Consider the following 19780-nt stretch of genomic DNA (forward strand, 5'->3'; position numbering starts at 1 on the left):
GTTTCTCTTTCTCTGTCTCTATCCCTCCCTTTAAAAATCAATGGAAAAATAGCCTCAGGTGAGGGAGGGAAATAAAAAGCCCTAACTGGTTTGGCTCTGTGGATAGAGCGCTGGCCTGCAGACTGAAGGGTCCTAGGTTTAATTCCAGTCGAGGGCACGTGCCTCGGTTGCAGGCCCCTCCCTGGCCTGGGCCCTGGTTGGGGCAACTGATCGATGTCTCTCTCACATCGATATTTCTCTCTCTCTTTCACTCTCCCTAAAAAACCAATGGAAAAATATCCTTGGGTGAGGAAAAAAAAAAAGGCCCCAACTGTGCAAGGAACACCAAGAAATCCAGTGAGAATTGTCACTTAACACACAGTAATATAAATAGGGGATGTTTAATGTGAAAATTACTAAGTAGTAATAAAAAAGTAAGTTTAAAGGTAGACAGCAGCCCTAGGTTTGGCTCAGTGGATAGAGCGTCAGCCTGCGGACTGACGGGTTCGATTCTGAACAAGGGCTCAATGAGATTCTCTCTCATCATTGATGTTTCTATCTTTCTGTCCCTCTCTGAAATCAATAAAAATATATATTTAAAAATGTACTTCCAGACCTTTGATTGGTATAGAAGTTCAATGACTGGTTCAGTCACCAGACCTGCAGGAACAGCTCTTTGGAGAGCAAGCAAGCTGTGGTTGATGGGTGGGCACCCAAGCTGTTGGGAAGGCACTGCTAGAACTGGGAGCTGGAGAGCCCTCTTCTGCTGGAACTCAGCACACTTCTGTGTACAGTTTGAGCCAGAGTGTCTCTGAGTGTCTCTGGGTGGCCAGCCCCACAGGACCTCCCACATGTGCACTTCCAGGGCTGAGGGCTGAGGAGATGGTGTGGGAAGCAGTGACCTGCGCTGAGGTGCAGACTGGAGTTGTCTGGCGCCCTTGTACACACTGCTGCTGTGTGCGTTGAGAGCTGGTGAAAACTCTAAATTGCAGGCTTGGCGCTGGAGAAAGTCATGCAGGTGAGCAGCAAGGAGAGCTTTTCCTTTTCAATACCATCCCCTGTCCTCTGCAGACAAAGCTCGGATCACACCTGCGGTGCAGAAGTGACGTTTGAATGTATACAGTTGCCACTTTTTAGCAACTTTTGGAACTCCCGTGCACAGAGATCATTCCAACAGTTCGGCTACATTGTAGCGTCTCAAAGAAAGTATTTCACGGCTTCTCTCGGGCACATCTGAATGGCCAGCATTTCCCCTCTGGCACAACTCAGGAACAGGGCAAAGTATGGGGAAGGGGCGCGGCGCCACCGAGCCCCCTCCCCCCACCCCGCCCCAGGCACTCCACTCTCCCTGGTCTCCACTACCGCTTGCAATTTTAAGCAGAAGATGAAACCTGGGCGAAGCCTTGGGTGTGGGGACCTGTGGAGCGGAGCCCGCCCCGCCCCGCCCGTCCTATCCTGTCAGTGCCAGCTGTATCTGCTGGGTGGTAGTGGAAACTGACAGAGCTCCAGTCTGTCCCTGTCCTACAAGGAGCGTGCGCGCCGTGAGAAGCGGTTGGCCAATCAGGGAAAAGGAGTGGCCATGAGTGGCATGCGCTTCCTTCAATCTTTTGAAGTCCTGGCCCCAGGCCTGCACTCTGGCCAATGGTGACGCGGGGCGGAGCTTGGGCGAGGGCGACGGTCACCTGATCTGCGGCGGCAGTGGTGGCCGAGGCCGTGGAGACTGAAGCTGTGATGGCGGCGACAGTGGCGGCTCCGGTGCGGGCGGGGACGAGCAGGGCCCCAGCGTTTTGTCAGATGAAGTGGCTGCCACTGTTGCTGGTGGCGGTGGCGGCGGCGGCGGCGGCGGAGCAGCAGGTGCCGCTGGTGCTGTGGTCGAGCGATCGGTGAGCCGGGTGGTGGGCTGGGGCGGGCTGTGCGGCGCACGGTGGCGGTTGGGGTGCCCTCGCCCGGCTCCTGGGCTGCGAGGCCTAGAGGGGACTGTCCCTTGCTTGGCGGCCTAGAGCGAATCGGCCAGATCGGATCTCCGGGACCCACACATCAAGCTGGGAGCCCGTGGGCTTCGGATCGTAAGCCAAGCGCCCCCACCTGACAGCACCTCTTCTGTCCCCTGACAGGGACTTGTGGGCTCCTGCGGCCGACACCCATGAGGGCCACATCACCAGCGACATGCAGCTCTCTACTTACTTAGACCCCGCCCTGGAGCTGGGCCCCCGCAACGTGCTGCTGTTCCTGCAGGACAAGGTGCGCCTGTCCCAGCCCTCTGTCCCTCAGTCATCAGGAGGCAGGCAGGCCCCTCCCCCCAGGATAAGGAGACCCATTCCCCAAGGGAAGCTTCGGTGACCTTGTCTCAACTGCAGGGAGGTGTGGCTTCTCTCTTGGGAAGGCCCATAGGAGAAGGTTCAGTGAGAATATAGTGAGGGCCCAGAAATGGCACCAACTTCATTGGGGGGGAGCAAGTGGTCAGAGGCCGGAAGTCTACAGAGTACCATGAACTTGTGTGACCTACTCTATATGGTGGGGATGATTGTTGGCGGTTGAGAAGACAGATGCCCAAGGAGGGGAAGTGACTGGTTCAAGGTCACACAGCTAATGGGTGGCGGAGTTGCAATTCTAATTGTAATGATCATAATAGAGAGAAAAAAGTGATCACTTACTGAGTGCTTCATGGGCACTGTGCTAAGCTGATGTCATTGTCTTGGTTTTACTACCAAGGAAACTAAAGGTTGTAGAGGTGCAGTGATTGGCTGGGTTGTGCACACCACCATTGGTTCCAGCCTGAGTCTGTCAGGACCTTCCCCGGCCACCCCCCCCCCCACCCCAGGCCAGTTTGTGCTCATAACTGGGTTTGTGCTCCCTCCCTTCCAGATCGCTCTGCCCTCCAACCAGGCATTCAGCCCATGAGAAGACTCTAGGGCAGTGTAGGTTTGGCATTTGGGAAGTTGTCGAGCCTCTGCTTGTCCCTTCCTTGTTCGTGGCCTGTATGGTTCATTCCCCTCCTGGTCTTGCTCCATCACTCTGTGGGTAGCCTGTGGCGGGCATGTTCTCCTGTAGTCCTCCCAGGAGGCGGTAAATAATGTTGTCAGACTGGAACTCAATTCTAGTTCTACTACTTACCAGCCTTTGGTCTGCGAATGCCCGTTTCTGCATCTGTAAAATGCAGATATCACCTCATCAGAGGGCTGTGAGGAGCAATTCTTAAAATCCACGGAACACACCTAGCTGGATCCCTGTCTGATGGCATCCACCCATTTAGCAAATATGAACTGCCTACTATGTGCCAGTTATTAAGCGGTGGGGGCATAGTAATGAGCAGAATAACCCAAGCCCCTACCACGAGGAAGCTGACAGTCACGTGAGCATGACAAGTCAATGCTGAGGTCTTATATGCCATAATGTTAGCGCTATAGTGTTGAGAGACGAAAGAAACAGGCTAACCCTATTGTGGTGTGCACAAGCATAGCCAATCATTGCCAGAGTAACGGCAACCCTATGTAAGGTAAAGCTGATCAGGCAAGACTCACTGAGCAGAGACCTGAATGGAGGTCCCTACAGAGCCCTGTAGCTATAAAGGGCGGGTGTTCCTGGCAGAAAGTACAGCATGTGCAAAGGCCCTGGGCAAGACGGAAGAGCCGCTGTTGCTGGAGTATAGTGAGTGAGAGCAAGGGGTAGGGGATGGTGAGCCAGGTCGCCAGGAGATGAAGAGGAAAAAGGTCAGTTGCAGTTCTCAACGTGACAGGAAGCCTCGGGTCACTTCAAGCAGGAGGTGCTGCGAGGAGTAGAGAGTGGCAGTTTCTAGGCTTTCCGAAGGAGATTGTCCAAACAAGGTCAGGATTCCTGCCCAGGAGGGAGAGGAAGCTGGCCAACTGTGTATACTAAACAGAAGCTGATTAAGATCGCCTCAGGGCCTGGTGGGGAAAAGCCAGAGAAAGCTGGGCATTGGGGTGGAGGGGCAGGAGTTGAAGGGCATCTCTAGGTTGGAGAGGAAAAGGGATGAGCGTCCATTACTGTGGTCTGGAGGCCTCAGAAGACTTCAGTGCTTCCCCCAGCATGTTCGAGATCTTCACCTGTTTCTCCCCTTCCACCAAAACCAGGTGAGGAGGGGGACTTCTCACCCTCCTTTACTAAAGGTGCCATCCATGCCTGGCCAGTGTGGCTCAGTGGTTGAGCATCGACCTATGAACCAGGAGGTCACGGTTCGATTGCTGGTCAGGGCACATGCCCGGGTGGCGGGCTCGATCCCCAATGGGGGGTGTGCAGGAGGCAGCTGATCGATGATTCTCATCATTGATGTTTCTCTCCCTCTCCCTTCTTCTGTGAAATGAAAAATATATATATATATTTTAAAAAGGTCCCGTTGGTTCTAGCTGTTGCAACTGGTATGCAGGTTCTCCTTTTTTTTCAACTTCCCTTGATGGGGGGAAGGCATGCACTAAATGCTGCTGACTGCCCCCAGCCCCTCCCCTGGCTTCCCTCTTCCCTACCCAGTTCCTCTTGTCGACAGCAGGCAGCTGACTCTTACTCCTGAGGCTACCACAAGTCAGCTGCCCGCATTTCCTCCCAACCCCATGACTGCCTTCCATGTTTTCTCACCCTCACCCTCACCCTCACCCTGCTAGGAGGGTGCTAGAGAAATGAAAGAGCCCTAGCCAGTTTGGCTCAGTGGATAGAGTGTCGGCCTGTGGACTGAAGGGTCCCGTGTTTGATTCTGGTCATGGGCATGTACTGTGGTTGCAGGCTCCTCCCCGGCCCAGGTCCTGGTCAGGGCGTGTGTAGGAGGCAACCAATCGATATGTTTCTCACACATTGCTGTTTCTCTCTGTCTTTCCCTCTCTCTTCCACTCTCTTTAAAAGAAAAAAAAACTCACCCTAGCCGGTTTGGCTCAGTGGCTAGAGCATTGACCTGCTGACTGAAGGGTCCTGGGTTTGATTCTGGGCAAGGGCATATGCCCAGGTTGCAGGCTCGATCTCCAGTGTGGGGTGTGCAGGAGGCAGCTGATCAATGATCTCTCTCATCATTGATGTTTCTATCTCTCCCTCTCTCTTCCTCTCTGAAATCAATAAAAAAATATTTTAAAAAAACTCAATGGAAAAATATCCTTGGTTGAGGATTAAATATATATATATATATATATATATATATATATATATATATATATATATATATATATATATACTAGAGGCCCGGTGCACAAAAATTTGTGCACTCAGGGCGGGGGGGTCTCTCAGCCCGGCCTGTGCCCTCTCACAGTCTGGGACCCCTTGGGAGATAACGACCTGCTGGCTTAGGCCTGCTCCCGGGTGGCAGAGGGCAGGCCCAATCCCTAGGTGCAGCCCCTGGTTGGGCTCAGAGCAGGGCCGATTGGGGAGTTGGGGCACCACCCCCTGTCATGCACAGAGCAGGGCAGATTGGGAGGTTGCGATGCCACCCTCAGTCACGCTCAGGCTCAGGGTAGGGCCGATTGGGGGGTTGGGGCACCGCCCCCTGTCACACTCAAGGCAGAGTTGATGGGGAGGTTGTGGCGCCACCCCCTGTCACGCACAGAGCAGGGCCAATCAGGGGGTTGGGGTGCTGCCCCCTGTCACGCACAGAGCAGGGCCCATCAGGGAGTTGGGGAGCTCCCCCCCCCCCGTCACGCACAGAGCAGGGCCCATCAGGGGGTTGGGGTGCCTTCCCCTGTCACGAACAGAGCAGGGCCGATAGGGAGGTTGTGGCCCCGCCCCCTGTCACACACAGAGCTGCAGGGCGATCAGGGCGTTTGGGCGCTGCCCCCTGTCACACTGATCCCGGTGCCGGGAGGCCTCGCGGCTCCGCTGATCCCAGTGCTGGGAGGCATATTACCCTTTTACTATATAGGGTAGAGGCCTGGTGCATGGGTGGGTGCCGGCTGGTTTGCCCTGAAGGGTGTCTTGGATCAGGGTGGGGGTCCCCACTGGGGTGCCTGGCCATCCTGGGTGAGGGGTTGATGGCTGTTTGCAGCTGGTCACACACCCTTCAGGGTGAGGGTCCCCACTGGGGTGCCTGCCCAGTCTGGGTGAGGGGCTGAGGGCTGTTTTCAGGCTGGGACTGAAGCTCCCAACTGCTCCTTTTTTTCTTTTTCTTTTTTTTTAATTCTGGGCCAGCTTTAGCTCTGAGGCTCCAGCTCTTAGGCCTCCGCTCTTGAAAGCAGGTATCTGGTTTGTTTCGGTTCTCGAAACTCTGTATCAACTCCAGCTCTGAGATCCCAGCTGGCTGAGGTTTTGTTTAGCATCTATATTTGTTACAATGTTTGAAACTGCCCGCTCAGAGGCCTGCAGCAGCCGGCGGGGACTCCGTCACTGAAGCAAGCAAGCCTCATGTTAGTTTCAAGCTGCCTGGCTGCCGGCTGCCATCTTAGCTGACAGTTAATTTGCATATCACCCTGTTAGCCAATGGGAAGGGTAGCGGTCGTACGCCAATTGCCATGTTTCTCTTTTATTAGTGTAGATATATGAAAGAACCTTCTATCCCACCCCCACCCCAAACTTGCCCTTGCTTGTTTTTCTGACCAGAGCAAATCTGACTCTAAGTGAGATTTTGCTGGCCCTGCAAATGCACGGGGAAGGGGCCTGCCCCCTGCCCTGGCCCTGGCCACTTCTGAGGCCGTCTTCCCTGCTTCCCTACTAGCTGAGCATTGAGGACTTCACAGCATACGGTGGCGTGTTTGGAAACAAGCAGGACAGCACCTTTTCTAACCTGGAGGTAAGAGTCCTCTCCCAGCTGCGGGCATGGGGGCTGTCCCGCCCCCCACCCCATAGCACAATACAGAACTGTTTCCCGAACCCCAGTGTGGGGCTTGCATGAGGCAGCCGATCAGTGATCCTCTCTAATTGATGTTTCTAGCTCTCTATCTCTCTCCCTTCCTCTCTTTCTCAAAATAAAACAAACAAAAAACCAAAAAACAGCCCTGGCTGGTGTGGCTCAGTGGCTAGAGTGTCAGCCTATACACCAGAGGGTTGCGGGTTCAATTCCCGGTCAAGTGCATGTACCTGGTTGCAGGTTCAATCCCCACCCTGTCAGGGTGTGTGTGGGAAGCAAACAATTGATGTGTCTCTTTCTACATCTCTCTCTCTCTCCTCCCCTACTCTCTCCCACTCTCTAAAAATCAATGGAAAAAAATATCCTCGCTCGTCAGGTGAGGATTTAAAAAAAAAAAAAAAGAGTAAAAAAACCATATTTAAAACCCTACCTGGTTTGGCTCAATGGATAAAGCATCAGACTGTGGACTGAAGGGTCCTGAGTTCGATTCTGGTCAAGGGCATGTACCTTGGTGGCAGGTTCACTCTCCGGCCCATGCAGGAGGCAACCAATCAATGTGTTACTCTCACATCGATGTGTCTCTCTCTGTCTCTCCCCCTCCTTTCCACTCTCTCTAAAAGTCAATGGAAAAATATTCTCGGGTGAGGAGTAACCAAAAAAAACAAAACAAACCTGTTTCCTTAGGAACCAGAGCTGCTGGCTTTGGGGGTAGAAAGGCGTGAGAGTCAGGGACCAGGGGTGCGGGGCATTTTCCTTCTGACCCTGAATGAGACTCAGTCCTGTGGGTGTGGGTGTGGGTGGGGGTGTGGCTTGCAGGGGAGGGCTGCCGGAGCGGTGTGAGGGGCTGGCTCAGGCCAGGTCCCTTTTGCTAACTCATCCTCCACGTCTCCTTTGTCCCCAGAATGCCCTGGACTTGGCCCCCTCCTCTCTTGTGCTTCCTGCTGTTGACTGGTATGCAGTCAGCACTCTGACCACGTACCTGCAGGAGAAGCTGGGGGCCAGCCCCTTGCACGTGGACCTGGCCACCCTTCGGGAGCTAAAGCTCAATGCCAGCCTCCCGGCCCTGCTGCTCATCCGCTTGCCCTACACAGCCAGGTATGGCCCGGCCTCCAGCCGCAAGGCTCTGGCCTCTGGTAGCACAACCCAGTCAACGATGACAGTCCTTCCGTCCAGAACCCTGAAGCCCTTCCAGAAGGTGCCCAGTATCGCCAGAAGAGACTGGAAGGGCCTCTGGCCGGGCTGTGATTCACGAGTCAGTGCCCTGCACTGAACTAGGCCTCGCGGGCCTCCAGAGACAAGGTAGACGTGGGCTCTGGTGGTAGGAAGCCAACTCGCCTAGCCAGGACCCGTTCACACAGCAGGTAGCAGGGACCTGAGTGGGACCATGAAGTGGGGCAGGGGAGGGGCAAGGGATTCCAGGCAGGGCCATGAGGTGAGCAAAGATGTGGAGGGATCCCAACTGGCGTGGCTCAGTGGTTGAGTGTTGACCTATGAACCAGGAGGTCACAGTTCCATTCCCGGTCAGGGCACATGCCCGGGTTGCGGGCTCGATCCCCAGTGCGGGGATGTACAGGAGGCAGCCGATCCATGATTCTTTCTCATCATTGCTGTTTCTTTCCCTCTCTCTTCCTCTCTGAAATCAATAAAAGTGTATATATATATAAAAAAAAAAGATGTGAAGGGAGGGTGGCTCCCAGAGCCCCAGCTAGAGTGCTAGGTGAATGGGGCTCATGGGGAAGGACGCTGGCATTGAATGGGGGGGACACTAGGGGGTTCGAGGGGGGCGGCTGGGGATGGTGGAGAGCTATTCGGATTGTGGGGCTCTAATACTCTGTCTTTTCCATAGCTCGGGTCTGATGGCACCACGGGAAGTCCTCACAGGCAATGGTGAGTGGGTCAGGGAGGAGGCATGTTCTCCATCCCTCGGAGTGGTCCTCAGCTCCTCTTCACGCCCCCGCGAGACTCCCTGCTTCTTGGAGCACCTGGCAGCTGATCAGGGAAATGCTGGCCTTCGGGCCTCATCCATTGGGCCTGCCTAGTAGAGATTTGGGGATGTCTAGGGGGTCTTCTCTGCGGGAGCCTGTGAGCCAGTTTCCACTGAGGCAGCCTGAATTCTTTAGTGTGGGTTTAAGAGACCAGCAGCTTTTCAAAAAACAGTTCTGAACACTTGTCTTCTCCTTCTTTTTTAATATTTTTGTATTGATTTCAGAGGGGAAGGGAGAGAGAGAGAGCAAATCATTGATCGGCTGCCTCCTGCACACCCCGCACTGGGGATCGAGACTGCAACCCAGGCACGGGCCCTGACCGGGAATCGAACCCTGACCTTCTGGTTCATAGGTCGACGCCCAACCACTGAGCCACACTGGCCAGGCATCACTTGTCTTCCTTTTGCTATAAAGGACAGTCAGTCATTCCCTGTGGAAAGGTCACTGGAAACCTTCCACGGGTGGGTTCAAAGTTACGTATGTCTTTGTCTTTTCTCATTCCCTTTAGTTAGGCTTTGGCATTAGGGAGCTGACAGCCTCAGGGGAGGCTGGGGTTAGACAGGATAAACAGCAGCTGCTGTCAGGGATCCTGAATGGAAACTGAAAACACTATTGAAGGCTGACGGGAGCCGACTCATCAGGGGTCTCAGTGTCCCACCGCAGAGGACATGTTAGTTTCCGGGGGTGGGAGGACTTCACAGTGCAGACCCCTGGTGGTCGCCATCTCAGTGAGGGGGTCTCCCTGAGCTCCATCCAGAGGGCACTAGTGTAGGGTGTGCAAGGGCACCGCCTTGCCTCTGCTGGCTTCTGTGTGAAGATCAGGCGGTGGGAAGCATTGCTCTAGGCGTCCACCTGTGACCTGGTTCTCTGCTCTTCCCGTTGCCCCTCAGATGAGGTCATTGGGCAGGTGCTGAGCATGCTCAAGTCGGAAGATGTCCCGTACACAGCGGCCCTCACAGCGGTCCGCCCTTCCAGGGTATGTGCCCTGCCGCAGGGGCTCTGGGAGGTGTGGGCAGAGGCCACGTGGTGCGTGGGCCTGGAGGGGGTGTGGCTCCGATGGCCTCAGTGGGGGCCAGCTTCTCCCCTGGGCCCATGTCAAGGGGGGGGACGATTACGAACCTGCTTACTCCTTCCAGGTGCAGCTTTCCGAACGCCCTGTCAGTCTTAGGGGCTGGCAAATGCTCGGACAATTAAGTCCAAATGTTCCCTCGTTGGAGGGGCTAGGACTATTCCAGAGACTTAGGGGCCAGCCAGAGAAAGCTTCCCGGAGGAAGGGCCTCCGAGGAGGACCGGTGGGACTACAGATGGTGGAGAGGGACAGCGAGGGCAGGCCACTTGGTCTGGGCCTGCTCCCAGGCCCGTTGAGAGAAGGCTTGTGGGCTGTCTCTGCAGGTGGCCCGCGATGCAGCCATGGTGGCCGGCGGGCTAGGTCGGCAGCTGCTGCAAACAACGCCCAAACAGCCCGTGTCCGATGTGGTCCACCCCCCTGTGAGTTATAACGATACCGCCCCCCGGATCCTGTTCTGGGCCCAGAACTTCTCAGTGGCTTATAGGGACAGCTGGGAAGACCTGACCGCCAGGACCTTTGAGGCCCCGTCTCTCAACATGACTGGCTCCTTCTGGAATGACTCCATTGCCAGGTGAGGGCAAAGGACCTGTCACTTCGGGTGGGTATCTGTGCTGGTGGTGTGGGTTTGCCATGGGAATGCTGCGGGGAGGGGCTGCTATCGGAGGGCCCTTGGAGTGGGGGTTGCTCAGAGTTCTGCTCCCCCATGCCTTCTAGTCCTTGCCTGGGACTTGGTTGTTACTACTCCCAAGTCACCTGGGAACCTGACGCTTCCCCCTTGAGCAGCCTCAAGGCGACTGCACTATGGTGCATACCATGCCCGAGCCAGTTCTGGGCTCCCGTACCTTCCCTGTGCAGTGAGAGAGATCGCCCTCACTCCCAAAACCCAACCTGGGCACCTCAACGACCCCAAGGGGGAGGTTCTTAAAGGAGGAGGGACAGTGGGTTCAGGGGAGCCAGAGGAAGGAGCCCTCAGCTGGAGGTGGGGGACCTGCATGCTGGTTCCTGACCTAGAATGTGTCAGGGTCTCAGTTTTCCCTTCCGTCAAGTGGGGGCAAGGACCCAGGCAGCTTACGTAGGAGCAGACTTGAGCAATGCGGTCTAAGATGCTCAAGGCCCTTTCAGAACCTGACTGGCCTCTCACTCTGATGCTACAGGCTTTCGCTGACCTATGAACAACTCTTTGGTGCCACAGTGACATTTAAGTGAGTCCGAGGGGCGGTGGCGGTGTGGGTAGACTGGTGTGGCCCTGGCTTCCTCAGCTACCTGACACCCCTGTGGTCTCCCCCAGGTTCACTCTGGTGAACCGCTTCTATCCAGTGTCGGCCCGGCACTGGTTTACCATGGAGCGCCTCGAAATCCACAGCAATGGCTCGGTAGCCTACTTCAACGTCTCCCAGATCACAGGGCCCAGCATCTACTCCTTCCACTGCCAGTACGTCAGCAGTCTTAGCAACAAGGGCAGTATCCTTGTGCCTGACACGCAGCCCTTTCTCTGGCAGATGACTCTTGAGGAGTTCCAGGTAAGAAGTAGGGAGGAGCCTGGGTCCGGGTAGAGGGGAGGAAGCAGACGCCTGAAGTCTTTAAAAAATTTATATATATATATTTAAAATATATTCTTATTGATTTCATAGAGGAAGGGGGAGAGAGAGAGAGCGAGAGAAACATCAATGATGAGAGAGAATCATGGATCTGCTGCCTCCTGCATGCCCCACACTGGGGATCGAGCCCACAACCTGGGCATGTGCCTCAACTGGGAATCGAACCGTGACCTCCTGGTTCATAGGTCAATGCCCAACCACTGAGCCACGCTGGGTTGGTACCCTTTGGGCTTGGGCTCAGGAACATAGTTGAGAGTCCTGTCCCCACGATGCTCCCTTCCCACTAACTTGGGAACCTCAACCCTTACTGGGCCTCCCTCTCCGTGGGGCCACACGCTCCTTTCTGTCCCCCAGATCCAGGCCTTCAACGTGACAGGCGAGCAGTTCTCCTATGCCACCGACTGTGCGGGCTTCTTCTCCCCGGCCATCTGGATGGGGCTGCTCACCTCCTTGTTCATGCTCTTCATCTTCACCTACGGCCTGCACATGATCCTCAGCCTCAAGACCATGGACCGCTTTGACGACCACAAGGGCCCCACCATCACTTTGACCCAGATTGTGTGACCCTGTGCCCACGGGGGGTTAAGGGTGTGATGGTGTCCAGGTTGTCACTTTCTCACCTCAAGGCATGCTGGACCGAAGGACTTCCTTCGCTTCCTACCATAGCATGAACCCCCAACTCCCCTGTTTTGCTCCTATTCAACCCTGTGAGGGGCTTTCCTGGGGCTGCCCACCCCCCATCTCTATCAACAGGTGTACATATTCTGCATAGATAGTAGAGAAATCTCCCAAGATTGGTGATTATAAAGGGAGGGGACATGAATTCTAGAGCCTCTCCCTCTTCCCCCTCTCCTTATTTATTTTCATATCTCCACCTTCACCCCTTGTTGTTTATAGTGCTTTTGTGTAGCCAGTGCTCCCTCCCTAGGCTTTATGGGGTTCCCTGCAGCAGCCAGGAGCTGGAGATTCCCTGAGTTGGGGTGAAAGTACCACTTAACTATCCCGCTTGGCTAGTGTTGTTTTTGGTGATGTGCTAACAATAAGCAGCACACGGGTTTATTTTTGTGGCCTGAGAAGGAAGGGACCTCCACGGCAGGTGGGCTGGGTGTGCTCCCTGGGTTTCTGGCAGGCTTGGTGGGTTTCCTTCCTAATAAAATAAAGATGGGTCACCATGCTGCGGCCTCTTGTCAGTCATTTCTGCACTGGATATGCGGGATGCGCTTGGCTGAGAGCTTCCGGGGAGGCGCCCAGGTGTAGCTGTCGCCAAGTGAGGCCCAGGGGGAGGCGGGAAGGGCTGCAGGGGCCCTGAGGCTGCCTCGGAGCCCGGGAGAGGCAGAGGGTCTTGAGCCAGCTGGACCCCTAAGTAGCTAGTGTAGGGAGCGGGCTGCGGTGCACAGGCAGGAAGGGCCAGGAAATGACAGCTGTGACAATGGCAGCCCTCAGGTCCCCCTGGGGCCGCCCGGGCTGCTGCAGGGGTGTGTGCGGGGCCCGGGCAGCGCTGAGCATCCCCAAGGGCGGGGCAGGCGCACCGGCTCCCGCGCACTGATCCCCATCCTCGGTCGCAGCACCGCCACCGGCGGCCCCGCCCGCCCCGCCCCGCTCCCCTCCCCTCGGGGCTCTCGGCGAGCGGCGCCGCCCGCGGGGCCACGCTGGTGCTGAGGCCAGGGCACTGGCAGCCCTCCCGGGAGGCGAACCGGGGAGGCGGCGGCCCCGGCCGTGCGCGGCGGAGCGTGGGGAGGGACGGACTCTTTGACGCGGCGGAGGGATCGGGGGCGGGGGGGGGGGGCGGCTGACGCGCCGCCATCTTTGGTCCAGTGCGGCGGCAGCGGCGGCGGCTGTGGTGAAGCAGGAGGAGGAGCCCACGGCGCTGGCACCGAGGCCTGACCATGGATGAAGAATACGATGTGATCGTGCTGGGCACCGGCCTCACCGTAAGTGCGGCCCCCGGCGCCCGGAGCGCCACATCGCCCCATCCTCCCCGCAGTGCTGCCGCCCCCGACCCCATCCTGTCACTGCCATCAGCGGGGCTGCCGACCCGGGTTGGCTCTCTGATCCCCGAAAAAAAGCAGCCCCGTGCCCACCCCCACGATGTCGCCTCTACTACCCACTGCCGTGGCTCCTTCTCTAAGAAATGACCCCCATTTTTTCTGCCCCCTCAACTCCCCGGGCCCCGACAGCCGGCCCCTTCTGTCCTCCCCATCCCAGCCTACACCCCTACTCGACCCTATACCCCCTAGAGCCCCCCCGCCCTTTAGCCCCCCCTGCACTCAGCCCTATACCCCCCAGAGTCCCTTGCACCGACACCTGCCCATTCAGCATCCCCTCTCATCTTGCGCTAATCCTGGTGAGGATGAAATATAAGGACCTCGGGTCAGGGGCCCTCGGCAAGGGTGGACCCTCATCTTGCCTTCTCGGCTTTTTATGGGATCCAGGGACCCAGGGAATGTTCCAGAAGGAGCAGTAGTGAGGGCAGTGGCCACATTCCCGCTACCCCTCCTATCCTTCCCCCCCCATCCTCCCCCCCCCATCCCCAGTTTCCCATGGATACCTCAGGCTGACTAGTGTCTGCAGCCTTTGTCTTTGGGTTAGTGACAGTGAATGGAGGGGTGTTTATCTTCCCCCTGCCCTCCAACCCCGTTGGACCACTCCTCAGAGACATTTCCCTCCGTTATGGCGCAGGAGCCCCTCCCCTGGTGGGAAGATTCGGGGTCAGGGGCCACTTGGAGGACCCAGCAGCTCAGGGTGGGGTCGGCGATTCCTGTGCCATGCTAAGCCTTTCTTCACTTCCCTCCCCGGGGTCCTTCACCGTCCAGTGGGTCTCTGTGGCTCATTGTGTCTTATCTGTCTTTTCTTGCAGCTCTATGTAGATAGCTGGTGTAGATAGATGACTTTCTTGGTATGGGAGTTGCTGGATAGACCATCCGTGTGTCTGCTGGATGCTCTCCTGCTATGCTTCCATTATCTCTTTTCTTTATCTCTTTGCCCCTCAAGGTTATAAAGGAGACTGTGGTCAGATTAAACCATTGCCCCCTAATTTTAGGCGACTCGGCCAGCAGGGGGTGGTGGTGGTGGTGGTGATGGTGAAAGGAGCTGTCCATTGATGCCGAGTCTTTCTAGCTTTGCTGTCCTTTCCTGTTTGGGGTGGGGAACCAGTAAGGGCTGCTGGTGGGAGTGCAGCAAATGTGTCACCCCTTCTGCAGGAATGCATCCTGTCGGGCATCATGTCTGTGAATGGGAAGAAGGTGCTGCACATGGACCGGAACCCCTACTATGGGGGTGAGAGCTCCTCCATCACACCCCTGGAGGAGGTGAGGCCGCCTGAGCCCAGGCCCATCCCTTGTTAACCTCTTGCATAGGGTGCTGAAGCAGCTCCTTAGGTTTTCTGGGCAGGAGGGGCGGGGGAGGGAGGGGTGGTCTTAGAGGTGCCTCTCTTTCTCTCCTTCCTGCTTACAGCTGTATAAGCGTTTTCAATTGCTGGAGGGGCCACCTGAGTCGATGGGCCGGGGCCGAGACTGGAATGTTGATCTGATCCCCAAATTCCTCATGGCCAATGGTGAGGGAGACGCAGGACATATTGCGGGGGGGTGATTGGGACCACCAGAGAGGGATCAGGCTCCAAAGAAGGGGCAGCCAGAGCAGCCAGAGCTTCTGAGGGAGCCATGCTGATACTGTTGCCTTTCCCTCACCACCCTGCAGGGCAGCTGGTAAAGATGCTACTGTATACAGAGGTGACTCGCTACTTGGACTTCAAGGTGGTGGAAGGCAGCTTTGTCTACAAGGGAGGCAAGATCTACAAAGTGCCGTCCACTGAGACTGAAGCCTTGGCTTCTAGTGAGTACGGGTCCCCTGAGCCAGAGAATCTTGGGGATGGGGGCAGACATCCAGAACAGGGCATCCCTTGCCCAAGGTCACGTTCCCCATGCAGTACCAGAAGTCCCTTGCTCTGTCTTTTCTCTACCACCCTGGGCTGTCCCTCACACAGGTTGCCAGGAGGGAAGTCCATGTGCACAGGGGATGTGGAGGGGAGACTCCTTGAAAGACCAGTCTTTTTAAAAAATTTCAGAGAGGAAGGGAGCGGGAAAGAGATAGAGAAATATCAATGATGAGAGAGAATCATTGATCGGCTGCCTCCTGCACGCCCCTCATGGGAGATCAAGCCCACAACCTGGACATGTGCCCTGACCGGGAATCGAACCGTGACCTCCTGGTTTATAGGTTGATGCTCAACCACTGAGCCACACTGGCCGGGCAAGACTTCACCTTTTGACAGGGACTCCACCTGAGCAGTGAAACATCTTCCAGTGTCAGAGCCAGGAGGGCCCTCAGAGCCTTTCCAGATGGGAAACTGAGGCTGAGAAGGGCAGAGGGGTTCATCTAAGGTCACATGGCCTGCCTAGTGGGAAGGAGAGGTTCCTGTTCTGTGGTGTGAAGGCTTTCCTTGCATCATCTCTGCAGATCTGATGGGTATGTTCGAGAAACGGCGCTTCCGCAAGTTCCTAGTGTTCGTGGCAAACTTTGATGAGAATGATCCCAAGACCTTTGAGGGCGTCGACCCCCAGAGCACCAGCATGCGCGAAGTCTACCGGAAGTTTGACTTGGGCCAGGACGTCATTGACTTCACTGGCCACGCCCTGGCGCTCTACCGCACTGATGAGTGAGGGGAAGCTGTTATGGCACACTGCGCCTCACCTGGCCTGAGCCCTGCCCTCCCCACCCCTGCCTACTGCTCCCTCGGTCCACTGTGCACATCTCTTGTCCTCAGCCACACCCTCACCTGTTGCTTTTCCATTCCTTCCCTGTGTTTAACCCATTAAGTTTTCCCAGGCCATTGAGGATGGGGGAATGCTAGCCTGGTGCCCGGGTGGGATGAGCTGGGGATTCCGCTGTTGGAGCCTCTTCTTCTAACCCTGTCCCCCCCCCCTTAGCTACTTGGACCAGCCTTGTCTCGAAACCATCAACCGCATCAAGTTGTACAGCGAGTCCCTGGCCCGGTATGGCAAGAGCCCATATTTATACCCACTCTATGGCCTTGGCGAGCTGCCTCAGGGCTTTGCAAGGTGAGAGCATAGCTTCTTTCAGGACTAAGGCCAAGCCTGGGAATGGCCCCTTGAGCATTTTCATAGCATCCTGTGCTTTGCCCTCTTAGCCTTCATTTACCTTGCATCTTCCTGGGGTGCCTGGGGTGCCGCAGCAATGTGTTGAAGTGCAGAGTTGAAGGGGCCACTGCAGACAGGGCTTGCTTGGCTCCTGGGCTGTCAGGCAGTGCGAGGACTGGGCCGGGGTCCTCGGAACCTTGAGTCAGGGCTTGTCCAGAGCCCTTAGTTTTGCTCCTCAAACCACTTCTGTGAGGGCTATTCCCTCATGTCACCTTTAGACTAGCCCTTTGCAGGATATTCTGGGCGACAGATCTGGGTAGAACCATTGAGCCTCCTGAGCTCTGCCTGCTTGGGGCAGCCTTCTCTGTACCCCAGTGCTGGTTGGGGGAGGGTGCAGTGGCACTGGTCCCTGTTTCTTCTGGGTGGGTACTTCACCATCACTCTCCCCACCATAGATTGAGTGCCATCTATGGGGGGACATATATGCTGAACAAACCTGTGGATGACATCATCATGGAGAATGGCAAGGTGGTGGGTGTGAAGTCTGAGGGAGAGGTAAGCCTTCCCTATGGTGCAGTCATGATGGTGTGGGTGGAATTTGTTCTTCTCCTTAGAGGTTCTCTTCCCAGTGACCCTGGCTCTGCTGGGTTTGCTGCTGCTCAGCTCTGAGGGCCTTGGGTTGGGCACTGGAGCTCCAGGAGTCTACATAGCCAATTCCTGTTGGCAAGAGGTGTCTCTCCAGGCCCATGTGCTGTGTCAGTGGTCCAAGGAGTGTTCCTGATCAGTGTCAGCAAAGGGGGTCGCCCAATGGGCATACTTCCCTGAGATGCAGGATGAAGCTGTTCGCTGCATACAGGAGGGGCAGTGGCGACAGCTCAGAGGAGTGCCCTGCCTGCTGGAGCTGCCAGCCCTAGCTGTGGGCATCTCCATGACTTCCTGGGGGAGTGTGGGATAGGGACAAGGCCTTTTGGTGCTTTCACAGGTGGCCCGCTGCAAGCAGCTGATCTGTGATCCCAGCTACATTCCAGACCGTGTGCGGAAGGCTGGCCAGGTCATCCGAATCATCTGTATCCTCAGCCACCCCATCAAGAACACCAACGATGCCAACTCCTGCCAAATCATCATCCCCCAGAACCAGGTCAACAGGAAGTCAGGTGGGCTAAGCCCCATGTGACTTCCTCCAGGGTGTTGTCTTTGGGGTGACTCTGCCTGTCCTCATAAGCCTAGGGGCTCTGCCTGATCCCTCCATGGAAGAATAGGGACCCGCATCACAGTCCCCATGACTTGGGGCCCTAGGGATTGGGTGGCTTGGACTCTCCCCCTTCGTGAAGGTGGCAGCTTGGATGCTGCCTGCTGTGTGGAGCTGGGGAGGGTCAGGCAGGCCCAAATTGAGCCAACCCCCGAGAGCCCTTTGTGTGCCCACGTTAATGGAGCGCTTCCTGTGGACAGACATCTACGTGTGCATGATCTCCTACGCACACAACGTGGCTGCTCAGGGCAAGTACATCGCCATTGCCAGCACCACGGTGGAGACTGCGGAGCCCGAAAAGGAGGTTGAGCCGGCCCTGGAGCTACTGGAGCCCATTGACCAGAAGTGAGGGGCTTGGGGGAGGAAGGGAGCCAAGGAGCTGGGGGGCTGGGGGCTGGGGGCTGGGGGACGGGTACCATGGAGGGCAAGGCTGGTTGTGAGGCCTGTCCCCTCCCCTCCATCTGCCCTTCAGGTTTGTGGCCATCAGTGACTTGTATGAGCCCATCGACGATGGTTCCGAGAGCCAGGTGAGCAGCCTGTCCTGGCCCCGGCCCCTGGCTCCTTGCCCAGGGCCCCTACCCAACTCACCCTGGGCCCCGGCTCTGGCTGTTTTCAGGTGTTCTGTTCCTGCTCCTATGACGCCACCACACACTTTGAGACAACCTGCAATGACATCAAAGACATCTACAAGCGTATGGCAGGCTCCGCCTTTGACTTTGAGAACATGAAGCGCAAACAGAACGATGTCTTTGGAGAAGCTGACCAGTGATTGCTGACCCTCCCCCAGCCCCAGATGCCTCTCCCCTGTTCTCCTCCAGGGCTCGGGAGATGGGCATGGCTGGGCACCCCTGTTTCCAGCATCCTCTGCTTCCCCCACCACATTCCTGTCACCCACCTCATTGATTCACTGACCAAATCCTTAATCTTAGTGATGGTTTGGGAGATGGGCGGGGGGTTGGCTAGTATCCTCTTTCTTGGCCCTTCCTTATCCTGGGAAAAGAGGGTTCCTCTCCTTGTCTGTGTTTCTTGCCCTGACCACGAATTCTTCTGCTCTGTATGGGAAGAACATGGAGGAAAAGCTGACTTCTGCCCCCACTGCTCTTACTCCCACTGTAGTGGCCTTTGGAGATGCCCCCTGCCTCCCCCCACCACCTCTTGTGTGTTGGAGAGAAGGGGCCCTCCCAGCACAAAGTTTCATCCTTCGTCCCTCCCCACCCTGTTAATTTATTCTAATTTATTAACTTCTGCCCACCCTGTCTGAGAAGAGAGCTCTGTACCCCTCCCTTGCAGTCTTGGTGCAGCCTAGGGCTGTGGAGCAGCTCCCCTGGCTACCTGGGTGGCCTGGGATGGGGAAGGGCTTGGGTGTGGCCCCATTGGAGGTTGATCTTGCTGTTTTTGTTTCTTTGTGTCTTTGTATTTATGTCCTTTGGTACTGAGAGAAATGTGAGCAAAGCAGAAGGAGGTGGGAAAATGGATCTAGACCCCCAGTGTGCCCTGCCCCCACCCTTTCCCTTAGTGGTGGGAAACCCTTATCTTTCAAAGTGAATGTGTGCCCTTCCCCAACCTCTAGTGTATTTCACAGAAAACAAAACCTCCCAATAAAACTGTGTGGAAACCTGAGCCCAGATCTTTAGCATTATTTCCCCCAAACTGGGCACCGGGTAGGGCCTCAGCTTACGTGGGATGTCATTCTGTCCCTGTGAGTTTGGGACTCTGGCTTAGGTTGGCTCCTGATGGCTACAAACAGGTCACTTCCTTCATCAGGGAATTAAAGAGCTGAAGTGAAAGGGCCTGTGCAGAGGCAACGGGTCACATCAACCTTCCCTGGGGGTCAATGTGAAGGGAACTGGGAGAGGGGTCTGGCCTGGGGTGGGGTTGAAGTAGAGGAGCAGGGTCCCTGCCTCCAGGTCAAGGAAGAGGAGGCAGATGGGGCCCAGGCCCAGCCTCGTGGTCTGGGGAAATGGGGGATTGGGGCCCAGTCTTGGGTGCCCTCAAACTGGTGCAAGCAGGGGAAATGGGCTGCCGCAGG

The 19780-nt window shown here is 56.3% G+C and overlaps 2 protein-coding genes across 2 annotated transcripts; both read left to right on the forward strand.

Moving 5' to 3' along the window:
* Positions 1–1642: 1642 nt before the first annotated feature.
* Positions 1643–12580, forward strand: ATP6AP1 (ATPase H+ transporting accessory protein 1). Its single transcript, XM_081081456.1, has 10 exons — positions 1643–1862; positions 2094–2220; positions 6623–6697; positions 7656–7849; positions 8601–8641; positions 9630–9715; positions 10132–10379; positions 10963–11010; positions 11097–11328; positions 11761–12580. Exons 1-10 carry the CDS (start codon positions 1711–1713, stop codon positions 11968–11970), a joined length of 1413 nt encoding a protein of 470 aa, XP_080937582.1. The 5' UTR covers positions 1643–1710; the 3' UTR covers positions 11971–12580.
* Positions 12581–13180: 600 nt separating this feature from the next.
* On the forward strand, positions 13181–19371 carry GDI1 (GDP dissociation inhibitor 1). The gene is made up of 11 exons (XM_081115197.1): positions 13181–13337; positions 14607–14714; positions 14860–14959; positions 15103–15237; positions 15862–16060; positions 16332–16463; positions 16958–17057; positions 17485–17656; positions 17952–18096; positions 18224–18278; positions 18368–19371. Exons 1-11 carry the CDS (start codon positions 13293–13295, stop codon positions 18518–18520), a joined length of 1344 nt encoding a protein of 447 aa, XP_080971323.1. The 5' UTR covers positions 13181–13292; the 3' UTR covers positions 18521–19371.
* Positions 19372–19780: the final 409 nt, after the last annotated feature.

This window comes from Myotis nattereri (genome assembly GCF_964212035.1).
Source record: "Myotis nattereri genome assembly, chromosome: X".
NCBI lineage: Eukaryota > Metazoa > Chordata > Mammalia > Chiroptera > Vespertilionidae > Myotis > Myotis nattereri.

Excerpts from the sequence above, each read along its gene's own strand:
- ATP6AP1 (XM_081081456.1), top strand. The coding sequence starts at position 1,711 with ATGGCGGCGACAGTGGCGGCTCCGGTGCGGGCGGGGACGAGCAGGGCC. Across the intron at positions 8,642-9,629 it reads GGAAGTCCTCACAGGCAATG|ATGAGGTCATTGGGCAGGTG; the intron begins GTGAGTGGGTCA and ends GTTGCCCCTCAG. Across the intron at positions 11,011-11,096 it reads GGTGCCACAGTGACATTTAA|GTTCACTCTGGTGAACCGCT; the intron begins GTGAGTCCGAGG and ends GGTCTCCCCCAG.
- GDI1 (XM_081115197.1), top strand. The coding sequence starts at position 13,293 with ATGGATGAAGAATACGATGTGATCGTGCTGGGCACCGGCCTCACC. Across the intron at positions 14,715-14,859 it reads CCATCACACCCCTGGAGGAG|CTGTATAAGCGTTTTCAATT; the intron begins GTGAGGCCGCCT and ends TCCTGCTTACAG. Across the intron at positions 15,238-15,861 it reads GACTGAAGCCTTGGCTTCTA|ATCTGATGGGTATGTTCGAG; the intron begins GTGAGTACGGGT and ends TCATCTCTGCAG.